Below are 17,152 nucleotides of genomic sequence, written 5' to 3' on the forward strand. Positions count from 1 at the left end.
TCACGCTTTAATAAAACTGCTTGAGAAATAAATACTGTACTTGTCATCACAAAGTTTGAACTGACCCTCAGTTGGATCCGTAAGACAGAAGGCTTACAGTGGACTTGGGGTTTAGCAATTGAGGTTAGAGGGTGTTTTTTTACTACTTCGATTATTTTAGGTAGAATATGGGGAATTTTGATAATTTATTTTTTTATACATCGTGGTATTACGGGTTAATCTCGTTTACACGATATTAATTAATATTAATGAGTTTGTATTGGATTAATTTCGATACAGACGACATAGTTCATTTTATCTACGGTTAGACAAAGGGTTAATCTCTGAAGTCTTACCGATTAAATAATTAGTAAACGTTAATATTCTTTGGAATTTTATTATTCTAAATAAATGAATTATCGATATTTGACAATATTGTTACAATAGGAATAGTTTATACGTAAATTTAGGTTTATTGTTGTAAATATTTGGCAAAGTTTTGCGTTAACAGTTAAGTGAGATTAGTCTGGTAAATCTAGATTATTTCTCGATTTTAGTAATATTTATTTGTACACTAATCGGGTCATTCTCGTTTAGTGCGCCCACCCCCCTTTTTTTATTGAATTAACGAACACACGAAGGTTGTGCTATAGTATCACTATTCAATTTGGGTAATTCCCGATTGTCAGTGAATTAATTGTAGGTGTACTTGTTATCGTTGATTACTTCTTCGTTTAATATATTTACGTCAACTTTAAATAAGTCTTATATTTATTTACCCTCGGTAATAACTTAATACGGGTCCAAACACAGGTAATTCTTGTGTTAATTAAAAAGAAGCAATATTTACGAGAAATTCGTAATTTGGTAGAATTAAACCCACGGGTAATTCTCGTGCAGGATTGCGTTACATGTACCATGACTATAACATCCATGGAAAGATATTAGCTCATGTAACCGATGCTAAATACCTGGGCCTAACCTTCAGCATTAACATGACATAGAACAAACACATCGACATCATAACCAAACTCCACCTGTGCCTTCCTGCGACGAAACATCAGCAGCTGTAGCAAGAAAGTAAAATCCTAGTGTTATACTACCCTAGTCAGACCTAACGTCGAATACACTGCCACAATATGGGACCCATATACCAAACAAAACATTGATAAATTGGAACAGGTCCAACGCAGAGTGGCACTTTTTGTCAATGGGGACTACTCAACATACAGCAGCGTATCAAAGATGATAAAAGACCTAAATTGGCCGTCACTAGATCAACGACGCCAAAACATGAAATTGATCATGATGTACATGATAGTATACAACCTGATTGCAATTCCATCTCAAGTCTACCTGACCCCAGTTATTACCACCACAACCAGAGGAAATTCTCTGAGATTCATCGTGCCACACTCCCGGATCAAGACTCACCAGTATTCTTTCTTCCACTCAGCCATCTGCCTATGGAATACCTTGCCAGGCACACTAGTGCTCTTACCAACGCTGGAGGCGTTTAAGGCAGGGATCCAGTTGGCGGAATAAGTCGAACACCGTTTTAACCCTGTTTTAACTGTAAAAAGAACTCTTTTAAGTGTATAGTCCTTCGCCGCTGCGCGAGGGATAAACTAGATTTGAAGAAGAAGAATATTTTGTAGTTATTCAATTTTAAATGTTTTATCCCTTTCCCCTGCAGAGATTTGAGCACATTTCGACGCTGCCATTTTGTACTGCTCCATACAAAACAATGTGACGTCAATATTCTAAGGGAACTGCACTAATTTTAAAGAATTTCAAAGGGCAACTACTCCAAATACTTTAAGAACTTACGGCATGCGGTTTATGTATTAAATACTATAAATGTCGAAATGAGTAAGCGAAGCGTCGACCAATGACGGCCATATTGCCTAATATCATTTCTCACAGAACAAATACAGAGATATATGATGCAATCACGTGCTATGTTTAAACCAATGAAAATGTGACATTTCAGTCCAAGGGAAAACAAATTTCCGTAGTGAGTCAGAAACTAACGTAATAAGTAGTAATATATAAACAATATAGTATTTAATGATACAATATCATATTACATAATACATCATAATATTGAAACATATGATATTATATTTTATAAAATAGTATGATATTGTATCATATGAAACAATATGATTTGATACAACATTGTATTATATCAAATGATACAATATCATGTGATAGAGTAACAAATTATATAATACATTGTTATATTCAGTAGTATATTCTCACTATATAACTCTATATAGACGAATAGTCAATAATTGTAATATTAGCTCGTCCGAAAAATATTGACCGGTCAATATTTTTTTAATATTGACCGGCTAAGAATAATATCTCGAGAACATTCCCTCTATTTCAAATAATCGCCTCTGATTTGTTTATTCGTAAACGATGACGTAAATAACTCTTCGCGACTCCAAAACAAGGTGACGTCATAATAGACAGTCAGTCAAGGCAAGTAAACAACGGACGCGCAATGCGACGGTTTGCTATCATAACGGATATAAGGATTTGCGAATTACTGTGAAGTGAAATCAGGTAGACCATCTGTATGTTAATTCTTACGGTCGGCGGAATTTCACCAGTGACCGTTTGATGCAGAGGACATATAGGAAATGAACGATGCACAAAATTGAATTCGTGAATTCTTTGTTGAGCTGAGAATTACGGCGATCTGTTTTCAATTTGGCCTACTTTCTTAAATTTTGGTTTGTTTCTTCATATAACAAAACAAATGTTGACTGTGTTTTCGGGCAACATTGATTATATTAGCCCCCTTGGGACGAAAATATTGCCCTCCGCTTCGCGTCGGGCAATATTTCGTCCCTCGGGGGCTAATATAATCAATGTTGCCCTCAACCCCAGTCAATATTTGTATAATATTATATCATACAATTTGATACAATCATATAATACAATATTATATCATACAATTTGATTCAATAATATAAATTACAATATCATATAATATAATTATATGTGATATCATAATATACAATATTAACCAATATCATATTATACGATATTATATGATATTACAGTACAATATCATATAATTATATATATCAGAAACTTATATCATATTATGCAATATCGTATGATACATATAGGGTCTCTCATGGTTTGCGATGGTAAATCATTTTTATCCAACGAGTTATGTGTTTTGTATTCCCGAGCCTTGGTGAGGGGATAGGAAACACACAACGGATAAAAATCTATACAATCGCAAACCATGAGAGATTCTTTTTATCACATGTTTTACCAAGTATTTTGTTAATCCCAACTTTTTCTGTAAATATTATAATTGTTAGCCACACAACACATTTACTGCAAGACGTCAAGAACTTTATGCATTGAATAAGGTTTTTTGAAGATTAACAAACAAACAATGCATTTTCGAACATACTTTTAACTATTCATAAAAAAGTTAAAACATCATTAAGAGATTTACATTTACAACTCCACACTTCAACAAAATTCATCCTTTTAATTTTTCATTTTTTTCAATCAACAGCCTAAACCTACGTAGTGTTTAATTATGACGTCACGTGGCGTAAGAACACACAGTGAAATATAAATATAAGAATCATTCATTATTACGAGTGTGGGATAGTGAAATTACACAGCTCAGGTCCAAGATTCACGGTCTAGGACGAGGCTTTGCCGAGTCCAAGACCGTGAATCTTGGACCCTAGGAAGAATTTCACTATCCCACACTAGTATATAATAATTGATTATTTTTCTCGCATTATATGACCTTAAAAAATAATGTTTTACAACTTTTGTTATTACGTTCAAAAGACTTCTTTCAGTTTAACCCTCCGCGTGCTTCAAATAGTACAAGTCAAAATAAAAGCATACGGTTTTCAAGTAAAATTATGATAAATTGTAATCGTTAAGCGCACAATACAATCACCGTCAATTGAGATAAACATGTGATAAAATATTAGATAATATACAATATCATATCATACGATATAATATTATATATATATTGCAATATCATATGTTTAGTATCATGTGATAAAATAATTAATTAATAATACATATCATATTATACAATATTGTTTTATAATATACAATACTTTACATAACAATATCATGATACAATATCATATCATAGAATATTTAAAAAAATGGATACAATATCATATTGTATCATATAACTTTTTACAATATCACATATGATATTATGTTGTATCATATTAATCAATAGTGTATCATATCATACAATAATATATCATAGAAATAATGTTATATCATTTAACTACAAACACACCTATCTATCAAGAAGGTTTGAGTAAGGTGTATGTAGGAGAATTTTTAAGCATCCTTGATAATGGAGATCAGGTTCTGCATCTGAAGTTACCTCTGCGTTTCATTTATAATGTTGTTAAATTAGCTATGCAAGCTATTAACTATAAAACATGTGACCTGTTTCAAAAAACTAAACCTCATCCAGCATCTGAAACCTATGGCTCAGATTCAGCATTCAAGCCTGTCAGGTGGATCAGTATCATAGGAAGCATTATCCATGCACGTTTGGTGAAGTTAGGACCATAAGTTAGTTAGATATCATCATCAGAGGGCACCTGTTTCAAAAACTTTAACCAGCAATTAAAAGAATAACCTCCTCCAGCATCCGGAACCTATGGCTCAGAATCAGCATCCGTGCCTGTAAGGTGCATCTGTATCACAAACCATCCATGTGAGTTTGATGAAGATTGGACCAATAGTAACTAAGATATAATCATCAGAAGGCACCTGTTTCAAAAACTTCAACCAGCAATTAAAACCTTAACCTCTTCCAGCATCTAAAACCTATGGCTCAGATTCAGCATTCAAGCCTGTCAGGTGTATCAGTATCATAAGACAAACCATAACATCCAGTGAAGCTACGACCAACAGTAACCAAGATATAATGATCAGAGATTGTAAGCCTTTAAACTTTGTTATCTCTTGGAGATGCTACTCAAGCTACGAAGTTCAGTACTTCTTTCACCAATAGTTTATTAACAAGCGTGATCGAACAGTTAAGATTACATCAACTAAAAGTAGCCCAAATCAAGAATCTACTCAACATCATTTTTACATGGATATATATATATATATATATATATATATATATATATATATATATATATATATATATATATATATATATATATATTTTACTTATGTTGGACAGTTCTGACTAGTTCGGCCCATCTAAGACGAACATGAGTGAACATTTAGTGTTCAAATTTCAGATTAATATTTTATTTCTAAATAAATTAACAAAACTGTCAAAACTGCCAATCAAAGGGTACGGATGCAGGATTTGAGTCTCCGAGTCCTGAGTTTCGGCGTCCCCCGCCTAGGTATGAGGAATCACTTACTCATAGTACATTTATTCATACCTGGCATAAAAGGTCACAAAGGTTAATATATAGAATATACAATACATGACTCAATATAGAGTACCAGAGCTATCGTTGCAGACACAGAATCGCAAAATATGACACTTTTTTATAAACTCTCATTTGGATATAATTATGCCCGTATTATGCACCTGGTGTCATAATATCATTTATGAATGCTACACAGCGCTACAAGAGTCACAGAGTTCATTCTGTTAGTTATCATTACCACCATTCAGTGCGCAGTACCTAGGTATACATTAGTATCATAGTGACCATCATGTAATACTAGCAATTCAAGGTCATAGCATGGCTATCTGTTTACATACGTCCCCCCCAAAAAAGAAATATCCCGAAGGGAGATTTTTCATTCCTGGCGCCCGGAATAAAAAAGCGTCCTTGATCTACCCTTGATCAGAGGAGCTTCCTCGTGACATACCAGTCAGAACACTATGTTAAGAGATAGTAACAAGTGACATGTTTCCACATCCGGCTTGGAACATCATTCATCTACAAAAACAAATCTATAACCAGGATGTATACATAAAATCATATAGTTGTTTGATTATATCGCAATACATTCATGAAAAAAATAATGAATAAAGTATGATAATAATGACCAAGATGAAATAACCATAATTGAAGATAATCATAATTCATCATCAAAGTAAACTAAGTATGGTTAAGTTTAATGTCACATATATACACAAAGTCAATGCATGCTTCTAAGTTCACAAAATATCTCTTCCTTCTAAGGGGTGAGGTTAGCTTCATAAGTTCGGAGTCCATCGGTTTCTTCCTGTAGTTCTCCAGAGTGAATCACAAAATACAAGATTTATATTAGCGCAAGATAACGAGCATTTCTACTTTAATACTTTTTTACACAATTCACATGCATTTTTTAAAAGGAAAACACAACTGCTCTGCGGCGCAACAATAATTATTTGTCGTACATCGGCGGCACTCGTGGATAGAGAGTTGGGGCGGATGGCAAGACTGCTTCTCGCGGAATATCTCCGTTCCTCTGTTGCGTAGACATCACGGCCTTCTCTTCCAGGTACTTACGTACCAGCTCTGGGTCCGGAATGTAATATTTAGCCCTTTAAAATTCTTCAATTTTCTCCTCTTCAAGTAATTGTTGTGCTAGTTTGGTCGAAATTGTCCCCGTGTTACGTGTCAGTTTGCGAGTTTCGAATCTTCCGTTCCGTCGGGGTTTCTTTCGGATCCTAATGTTTTTCGGGATTGGTTCAAGTTCAATAATGTGACTAGAGGTCCATTTCTCTGGATCCACACAACAAAATACATTGTCTTTGGAAGAATCTCTCTTATCTCCGTCACTACTGTGAAATCATTAGATTTCGTGGTGGCTCATTTTTCGTGGAATTCGTGGGTACCTCTCATCGACGAAATAACATCCATCACGAATTGATGAATTAGGGTAATAAAGTCATATTCCCTTTTGTAGATATATATGGATACACGAAATTACGTCCCCACGAACCTGTAAAATTTAAGTCATCCACGAAAATTGGCTCCCACGAAATTGAATGATTCCACAGTACCCCTTTTTCGACAACCTGACCAGCAACCATCATAGCAATAACCACCCCACTTTTAATAGTTTTGCGATTCTTAATAAAAAATCCACTCATTAGTAATGTTGCTACTTTCAAAACCACATGAAAACGAGGACTTCCCAACCAAGGTCATGATGTCATGGGTGGCAGACTAGTTAATGGCAAATCCGCCATAAGTGAATCCATAGGGAAAACTTTAATATCTTTTGTCTGAAGACATGAAAACCTGAGCAACCTTGTCCCATACTCAAGATGTCGATTGTAATATATGATTGTTTTTACCAATAATCTTAATTCACTTTAAAAAAAATCACACTTACAAAAAATGGTTTCTTACTTAGTCGCTGTTTCATGTATTTCGAGTATATGTTAAACTCTCTTTAACTCCGCATATACATACAAATAACAGAGGTGCTGAGTCTGCGTTCGCTAGTCGGCGTATCTCAATACATGTTTTGATGTCACAGGGGGTCATCCTGTCATACCTTTTTAAAAGCTTGCAATATATACAAAGCTAAATTTATTCAAGATTATTTACATCTACATATACAATAATATAACTTATTTCGTTTATTATTTTGAGTAATTCCTTCGTAATAGCCAAACAATCTACAGCAAACTTTTGTTTGCTATTTTCCCTACGGGGCTGAGGGATTAGTTTACGCGGTTTAGGGGTTGGTTTGAAGCCTAGACTTACTTTAGGGGCTATTTCATCTATTTCCATATTTTCATCTAAGGGTACATTCCGGTTATCTAAGGGTATTTTTAAGTCTTGACTGCTATTTTCATCACGATGTTCTGACTCATAGGTCTCATTTGAATCTGAATCTACGGTCTGATAATTCTCGTTTTTATACTGATGATCATCCATGATCTTCTTAGCTCTTATACTTCTTTGAAGTTCTGCTAGGGGAATATCTTCTTCGTCTGAAGATCCTTCTCTTTATCATTGTTTGGACTGTATAGCTCTTTCCAATGGTTCTGGTTGCATGTTTTCATTTTCCGACGACGATTCATCTTCTGGGGGCACCACATAGTTAGTGTTTCTAAGAGTGTCTCAACAATCTTCAGTAGTTTGTGAAAGGGGCCAGTGCGAAATGTCTGCCAGTCTTAATTGTCGTGCATGACATTTGATAATTAATCCAGGCAATTGATCTCTCACTACGAAACTAACTGGTCCTTTCTGCTCCATGAATCGATAATATGGTATCCACCTTTAATCTAACTTTTTTTCTATTGTTCTTAAGGTAGACAGGATCACCTACCTGAAAATCTTCGTCTTTGGTTTTCTTATCGGCCCGAGCTTTCTTTTTCTTCTTAGCTTCCTTCATATTACGATGTACTAGCAGGAAAGCTTTATGTTGTTCTTGAAGGGCGATCTTGTGTGGATCTTCTCGTGCATATCTCCTTCGAGGTTTCATTAACGTATCAAGAGGTAATACGACATCTCTGTTGTACATAAGGTAATATGGGGAAAACTTTGACGAATCGTTAGGATGGAAACGAATGGCTGCCAACGTCTGATTAAGATGAATATACCATGTTTGAGCGTTGTCCGTTATTTTCTCAGCCATCACGTCATGTAGAGTTCTGTGAATTCTTTCTACTTTACCATTACCTTGAGGACTGTAATAAGATGTTTTGATATGACTGATGTTCAATTTTTTAAAGGTTTCTTCCACTTTCTTGTTCACATTCTCTGTTCCGTTGTTTGTGGGGATTTGAAGAGGACAGCCATATCTCGGATATATTTCTTCTAAGATAAGATGTACTATGTTGTCAGCTGACTTATCAGGAACGGGAAAAGCTTCTGGCCAACCAGAGTATATGTCAATAAAAGAAACTATGTACCTGTTTCCCGACAAGGATATTGGATATGGTCCTGATAGATCAAGTCCTACTTTAGCCATTTGAAAAGGTGGTATGTCTGTCTCTTGAAGTGGAGGTTGATTTTTTTTATTGCTCCTCGTTTGGCATACTGCAGATCCTTCTATATAGCAATACAACGTTTTGTATAAATTTGGTATGTAGTACTTTGTCTGATTACGTCATATGTTTTGTCTACTCCCATATGTCCAAGTCCGTCATGATACTGCTGCACTACTGAAAGTTCTAACTCACATACAGGCGAAGTCTTGGGCCTTCTGAGTCTCCATCTGAAAGATAGTATATTAAACCATCAATTTCCAGAAACTTCTTTTCTTCGGTTGATGTTGCTGTTCCTTTACTTAACCGATTCCTCAGTTTCTTGATCTGCTCATCGTGTTGATGACTTTCTTTGATATTAATTTCTTCTGGTAGATCAATAAAGAGTTTGACCAATTCGTCGTGTTGCTAACTTCACATCTGGCCAATCTCTTAGGTGAAAAGGCATGTGAGTTAAGTACGTTCACTTCAAAGAAATTGTTCTTAACATCTGGTTCATCATGCTCTGATTGCTCTTCCTCTTCACACTCCAGGTTGACTGTACAGCAGTTAAATCTTCCTTCTATGTACTCTACCTTACAGTTATATCCTGCAATACTTAACGCCCATAGTTGAATTTTCTTATTTTACATTGGAGATTCTAAGATATACTTGAGCGGCTTATGGTGTTCTAATAGTAAACTGAGCACCGTGTAAATAATGGTTTAACTTCTGAAGGGCGTAATGGATTGCAAATGCCTCCTTTTCTATGGTTGACCACTTTTCTTGAATTTTACTTAGCTTATGGGATAAGTAGTATATTGGTTTATCTTCTCCCTTATCTGTCGTTTGGGTGAGGCAAGCTCCAATACAATTGTCTCTGGCATCGGTGTACAGGATGTACGGCTTATAAGTATCTGGATATGCTAGCAAAGGCACTACCGTTAAACTTTCTTTAATAAAGTCAAACGCTTTTTGGCAACATGGTGTCCATTTAAACCTTGCATACTTTCTGGTTAAGTCAATCAATGGTTTTACAATCTTAGAGAAGTTCGGTATGAATCTTCTGTAATAACTATACATACCTATAAAGCCATGAACTTCTCGAGCTGTAGTGGGCGCTGGTAACTTTCTTATAGCTTCGACTTTCTTTGGATCAGGTGTAACGCCATGTTCATTTATGATGAAACAAAGATATTCAGTCTGTTCCTTGAAGAAACTACATTTCTTTAGCTTTATTTTTAGTCCATGCGTTCTTAGGTGATTGAAAACGTCTTGAATATGCCGAAGATGGTATTCCGGTGTCTCTTAGAATATCAGAATGTCATCCAGGTATGCGATGGCAAACTCTTCTTGTCCTTGATTAACTATGTTTATCAGCTCTTAAAGACTGCCGATGCGTTACTCAACCCAAATGGCATCCGGTTGAATTGAAATAGTCCTTTGTGACATGCAAAGGCTATTTTTTTTGCTTGAATCTTCTAATTTCACTTGCCAATATCCACTCTATATGTCTAGTGCAGTGAAATATTTTGCCTTACCTAGTAAACAAAGGATGTCATCAATCAACGGTATCGGGAATGATACAGGCTTCACTATCTTATTCAAGCTTCTAAAGTCGACGCACATCCAGTCTGATCCGTCTTTATTCACTACTACTAAGGGAAATGACCTAGGCGATTGTGATCTCTCAATAATCTTTGCGTCCATCATTTCCAGTATGGCCTTGTCAATTATCTGCCTTTTATTTAGGGGTACAGGGTTGGGTCTGTTCTTAATTGGGTGGTGATCTCCAGTTTCTATCTTCATTTTAACAGTATCAGTCACTCAAAGATCACTGTCTTTCTTTGCAAATAAATCATTGTTTTTACTTACAAGTCTTTCGATTGAGTGTTCAAATCTTTTAAATACATCAAATTCTTATTTTGTGTCTGGAGTGGTCTGTATTTCTGAGATTTCCTTCTGTTTTAATGCGGTAATACGTCCTACTATGTAGCCTCTTGAAATTTTATAATTTTTGTTAGTTTGGTTAACGAAGATCATTGGAACTTTCTTATCTTTTCGAACTATACAAATTGCGTCTTTTAAATATAGTCCTGGGTCTTCCTTAATGCAGTTATTGTCTATGCTGTTCACTTCAACCGATCACTTTCTTCCAGAGGAAAATTGTTATTTATTTTTCCATAGAATACGGTCACCATGTTTGGTCTCATAATAAGTTTCTCAGGTGTTCTTACAATAGTGGAGATGTGTAAATCTTCTTTACGTTCCGCGTATACTTTGCCATCAATACACATGCGTCCAAGATCAAAGAATAAACGAACATTGTTTTTTTTTAGCCAATCACGACCGGAAATCATGTTTCGGTTGAGCCCCTCTGTCACATAAAGTTTGAGGTCTAAAGTTTTTCCTGAAATCTTAATGGAAATATTTACATACCTATCGCAATTAAAGAATTGGCATTTGCTGCTTGTAAAGAGGGGATGTCATTATGAAGCAAAAAGGGGCGGAGAAATAGATTATCATACATTTTCTTACTAATTAGAGATACGGCTGCACCTGTATCTACCAAAGCTCTAAATTTATTGTTACCTACTTTTAATAAACAGCTACTGGGGCTGTTAGTAAAATTAATTTCGTATGTAGGTCTTTGTTTAAAATTCTTTCTTCGGTCTTCAACGAAGGAAGAACGTGTTAGTTTTCCTGTTTTTGTTTTTTCAAAATAGGAGCAAAGTTTGAAATTTTGAGATGGTCCCTTATTTATTTGGTCGCTAAATTTATACGTTCGGCCTTGACGATTTGATTGTCTGCCCCGATTTTGCTGCGCTACATATGCGAGCTCCAACAATCTGCACGCACATGACCTACTTGACCACAATTCCAACATTCCACAGGTGAACGGGGTTTCAGCTCTATATTATGGACGGGTTTGTTTTGACTGGGTTGTTTATTCATTTAAGGACGGGACTGACTTGTGGTTTATTTTGAGGACAAAACCAAGTCCTATGACCCGTCTGTTTGCATTTAAAACACCTACTATTTAGCGCATGGTCAATTTCCATTGGTTCTACATGCCTTGTTTCTATTGAGGTAAGATTATCTGCTCTATCCTTTAATAAGGGAAGAGTAGTATCAAAAGAGTTGAAAGAGTTCGTCTGTTGTCATTACTTTGTACAATTTCTGACATATTTGACCTTCTTATCGCTAGCCTCTGTCTTTTTTTGTTCTCGAGTCCTGAGTTTCGGAGTCCCCGCCTAGGTATGAGGCATCACTTACTCATAGTACATTTATTCATACATGGCATAAAAGGTTACAAAGGTTAATATATAGAATACACAATACATGACTCAATATAGAGTACAAGAGCTATCGTTGCAGACAGAGAATCGCCAAATATGACACTTATTTATAAACTCTCGTAATCGGTAGAAAAAGCGGAAAACTCCGTAGACAATTAAATGAATAATTATGGTCTAACAACAAGTGTGAAAAACGTCAGTCAGATTGCTACCCAGTGGAAGATTGTATTTGCTGACAAACTTACGAAAAAATGACTTAAAACGAAACTGTTTATAGTCCTGTTTTATCAACGTGTTTGTCAGTAGCTTGCCTCGCCTTTGAAACTGTAGTGATGAATAACAATTCGCGATAGTCTAAAGTATTTCCATGCAACTTGTGTTCAATTAACAAATACATATGGTATAGTTGCTAATTATCATTTCGCAAGAGCATATGCCAACATGTTTTATATATTAGGTATTCATTTAAGAGTTAGTACGTAGTATGTAAAAGTCATGCAAGTTTAATTATAGTTTTTAAAAGGTTTGTCTACATTAATTAAATTCACAAGGTTCTTCTGAATTAATGCACTCAACGTGTTTTCACAAGGGGAAGACTCCTCTAAGACACATTTAGGTCTATATCTATACATTTCGTTCTGTATACGATGTGCTACCTACCGTTAGTTCTGGATCTGATGTTTTTGCCACTGTCTGCTTGCCAACTGAATACTGTTCGGTGTCACTATCAGAGTCCCAAATAATTTGTAATCGATGAAGCGTTGAAGACTGGTCCATTGCACCACCATCGGACGAACCGAAAGTAAAACCTATAGTTTTATTTTTCCCTGTGCATCGACAAAATCAGTAAAAAAAATCAGTAAAACCCACTGATTTCGACATCAGATCCACATCCTTAAATGAGATAAGTAAAACCCGCTTTCTTTAATTCTTCTGTTTAAATATGCCATCAATTTCTTAAACATCTACCCTGTCTACCTATTACATGTATAACTACTGCTTTATCTCGACGTCCTATTTAACCTCGTAAAATAAACAGTAATGATACAGTGACAGTTATCTAGCTTATCTAAGTCTGAATCCATTTGAATTATCACTAATTCCTCGCTCCTGATCTACATGGTATGTCCTGGCAGGGTAATTGTCTCGCCAAAAAAGGTTAACAACCGTAACATTATCAATGTAACAATTTATACAATTAACTTTCCATAAAAGGTGTTGGTAAGTAAGATTATGTTATTGTTGAATACTGGTACCAGTGTTGTTTTGAGTTGTTTTTAACTATATAGATCAGTTATCGCATTTCACATTTGGCGTACTTTACTCCTTCAATCATGTATGAGATACAATATTTTTTTACAGAAGAAAAATTAGATCCCACTGTATACATATATAATTTAATTAAAGCAAATTTCAAAACTTGAGTGACCTATAAAATGTCATTAATGCACGAGAATTGGCCCCCACGAATTTTAATGATTCCACAATAAGTGTACACCAAAATTTTTCGCAAAATTGTAAGTACGACGTAAATAAATATTATCATTTGATAATAGAACCCACTTCAACACTTTTCTCTAAATTTACAAATAAAATGTATCATAACTATTTACCTTTTCAATTTGAAAAAGTTCAGCTTATTAAAACGATAGAAATAGTCCTCTAGCTGGTTTAAACTAACACAATCAAATAGTTATTGATTGCCATTAACTAACAATTTCTAAATTAAAAGTCCAAATAAAGTTACAAAACAGGAGCATAATAGAAGCAGGATCAAGTGCCATGGAGGAATGAGCATCCATAGACAATTCATGATTGATAATGGCCTAATAAAAAGTATGGCCTAATAAAAAGTATCAAAAACGTCAGTCAGCGAATGACCCAGCAGAAAATTATATTTGCTGACGAGGTCGTTGTATCGACTATAGCGGTTACGAAATAATAACTTCAATTGTCTGTTGATAATCTTGTTTTGTCAACTTGTTTATCAGTAACTTGCCTCGTATAAGAAATTTTTCCTAAAGACAAATCCTACGTATGCAGTTGGTGATGGTATATTGCTATATTAGTAAGCATTTAAGAAATTGCGGGTAGGTTATGAAAGCATATCAGCAATGAAGCGTCTTATTTTGACCCATAATTAAAATCATTAGATTAAACAAATGTTTTGAATCAGATCAAAAACTAAGTATCATCCTTTGAAATATATATTAATGCAATAAAATCGGGTGGTACATTACTACCACAGTGGTGGATTATTACATGACAACTATAAATAGCTTACGTATCTTCCTTGATAAAAAAAAAATAGAAGAACTACTTATTTATTAAACATTTATTTACCCGGTTCTCAAAAAACCTTCCCAACCTATATACAGTTTGCGCAAAAATATTTATGTAATATTGTTGATCTGTCTAGGATTGATAGAAAAATATAAAACTTGGTTGTGTGTATGTACTGCCATTTATTTTTGCTAATAATTAGAAAAATTAGGCAATAAGGGGAGGTCTTCAAACAGTCATAATATCCATTACCAGACATTGAATGTAAGTTATAAAAGGTGAGCAAATGACCTCCCCCATATTAAACAAAGATGTATACATTATAACATGTACCAAATATACATGCAACAAAAATATTGTTGAACAAAAACAGCATTTCATACATCAACAGCAACAAACATGTGTAATACATTGCAAAATAAATCCCCAACTACACTGGTGATGAAGGGGAAGGAGGGTGGGTTGACTGCGGTGTTTACAAAATTGTTGACAGCTGACAGTTAAAGTGACGTAGTCAAAACATCGCGCGACTAAATGCCGCACTCTGATTGGCTAATGTAGACAAAAAGGAAGATCAGCTAAATACTCAAAAGTACTCAAAAATTAGAATTACAATTATATTATGACTAGACTACTATTTTTGGTACCAGCATAAAAATAACATATCACAATTTACATAAATGCTATTATTTACAATAATGCTGTATATGTTGCAGCAAAATCACATAAAATTCAGGATTCTAGCGGCACTTTTCAAGTTAAGCATTGATCAAACTATCCATACGTGTAAACTATTAAGTTCAATATGTACGGGGTAGAGTTGTTCCTGTTGGATTGTTATATCGTAAACAACGACGAAGGAAAGCCTGGCCGAGAAATAAAAGCAAATTTACATACCTTCTAGCGAATAATTGATAGCATTTACACATTCCCCAGTATTCGTTTAATTCTCAATGAATCACACCAGAAGAATTTATTACAATTCTTATATTACTTATATTTTGAATCTGTTTACAATTCTTTCACACGAATATCAGCTATCAGTCATGACGTCATCAATATATAAGTCTAGGTAATACAATATAATTTGTGAAAAATGTCTCCAGTATCTTAAATTTGTTTTTGGTCATCGCTTCGTTGCTTGAATATTTGAATATGAACATTACAATGAAGTTTTGTGATTTCACGGAATACATATATTTCAGAACCATATGCTTCCTTAACATCCCTGTGCAATTAAACCCCCCTAAACATTCAACTTTTGAACTATTTAACAGTGCAGATTCACCAACTTTGGCCTGTCATTCATACTTTGACGGATGATTTGGGAGCCAACATTACCGATCAGCCAATCAGTGAACGAAAGCCTTTTACTATTTTCTGTGTATAACTAAACAAATTACAAAAGTTGTTCCTTCTGACAACCAGCTCGGCCAATCTATGACACTCGTTGATTACATAGAATATTTATGTTGTTAAAATGTTATTCTGAATATCAAGTCATTTTTACATGTGACCTTGCCAACATCAATGTCTTATCTTAAACAAAATCTCTGAACTGTTTTTTTAATACCCGAATCAGATAATGTGAACTAAGATCCATATTAAAGGTTATTCTATTAAAAGAAATAACTCCACCAACAACAAACTACACACAATTTGTATCATACAACTGAAAATGTTTCTATAAATAAAATTTTCTTTGACAAATAGATAAAAATATCTGTAATTTGTTTCTTGCAATTTTATAAACGGTATCAAAACCATTTCCTGAAAATCTTAAATACGGCATGAAAAAGAAGACCATGGCACGTTGGCAGAATGGATTAAAAGTGTTTTATGTTTGATAAAATATCGCATTAAGCAATAAAAGTACAATATAAAAACCATTTTTCTTCCATATTAAATAATTTATAAGTGAAAAAAAATACTAGATAGATTGCACGATCGGTTTTACTGCTGACAAAGCAGGAAATAACATTGTCTTTGTTTGTAAGGACTTGTTTATAACGGACACTCTTCACTTAGGATTGTTCGTGTCGTTGGTTATTTTTATTGCTTATATATATATATATATATATATATATATATATATATATATATATATATATATATATATATATATATATATATATATATATAAGCAATAAAAATAACCAACGACACGAACAATAAAGTAAAATATTGTCAATTTTTCGGGACAACCCGTCCTTTCTTCAGGACAAAAATAAAGTCCTGAATAAGGTCCTGAAGAAGGGACGGGTTGTCCCGAAAATTTGACAATATTTTACTTTATTGTTCGTGTCGATGGTTATTTTTAGTGCTTTTTTATATCTCATCTTATAACCGTGTATCTTTTGATCCGACACTTTGGAAAACGAGTGTTGTTGGTTTGCTAGTGCTTCTATGTATATAAATTATTTCGTTCACTGCGGATTTTTTTAAACTCCTGATGATTTAAAATAAAACTAGTTGAGTTTATTTCAGTGTTGTGGTTTATATATATATATATATATATATATATATATATATATATATATATATATATATATATATATATATATATATATATATATATATATATATATATATATATATAACTGTAAATAAATTAAGTTTAAAGTTTACTATTGGTGATTGATTGTTGCTGGAATTAAGGGTTATTCTGACCCAT

The 17,152-nt window shown here is 34.1% G+C and overlaps 1 protein-coding gene across 1 annotated transcript in view; it reads right to left on the reverse strand.

Annotated features, from left to right (window-relative positions):
* The window catches only part of LOC128155484 (uncharacterized), a 29,804-nt gene extending 16,681 nt beyond the window's left edge, over positions 1 to 13,123 (reverse strand). The window contains exon 1 of the mRNA XM_052817206.1: positions 12,856 to 13,123. Within this exon, the coding sequence (XP_052673166.1) occupies positions 12,856 to 12,972 (117 nt within the window). The 5' untranslated portion in view covers positions 12,973 to 13,123. The remainder of the gene's footprint in view (positions 1 to 12,855) is intronic.
* Positions 13,124 to 17,152: the final 4,029 nt, after the last annotated feature.

This window comes from Crassostrea angulata, chromosome 7 (assembly GCF_025612915.1).
Source record: "Crassostrea angulata isolate pt1a10 chromosome 7, ASM2561291v2, whole genome shotgun sequence".
NCBI classification, from domain to species: Eukaryota; Metazoa; Mollusca; class Bivalvia; order Ostreida; family Ostreidae; genus Magallana; species Magallana angulata.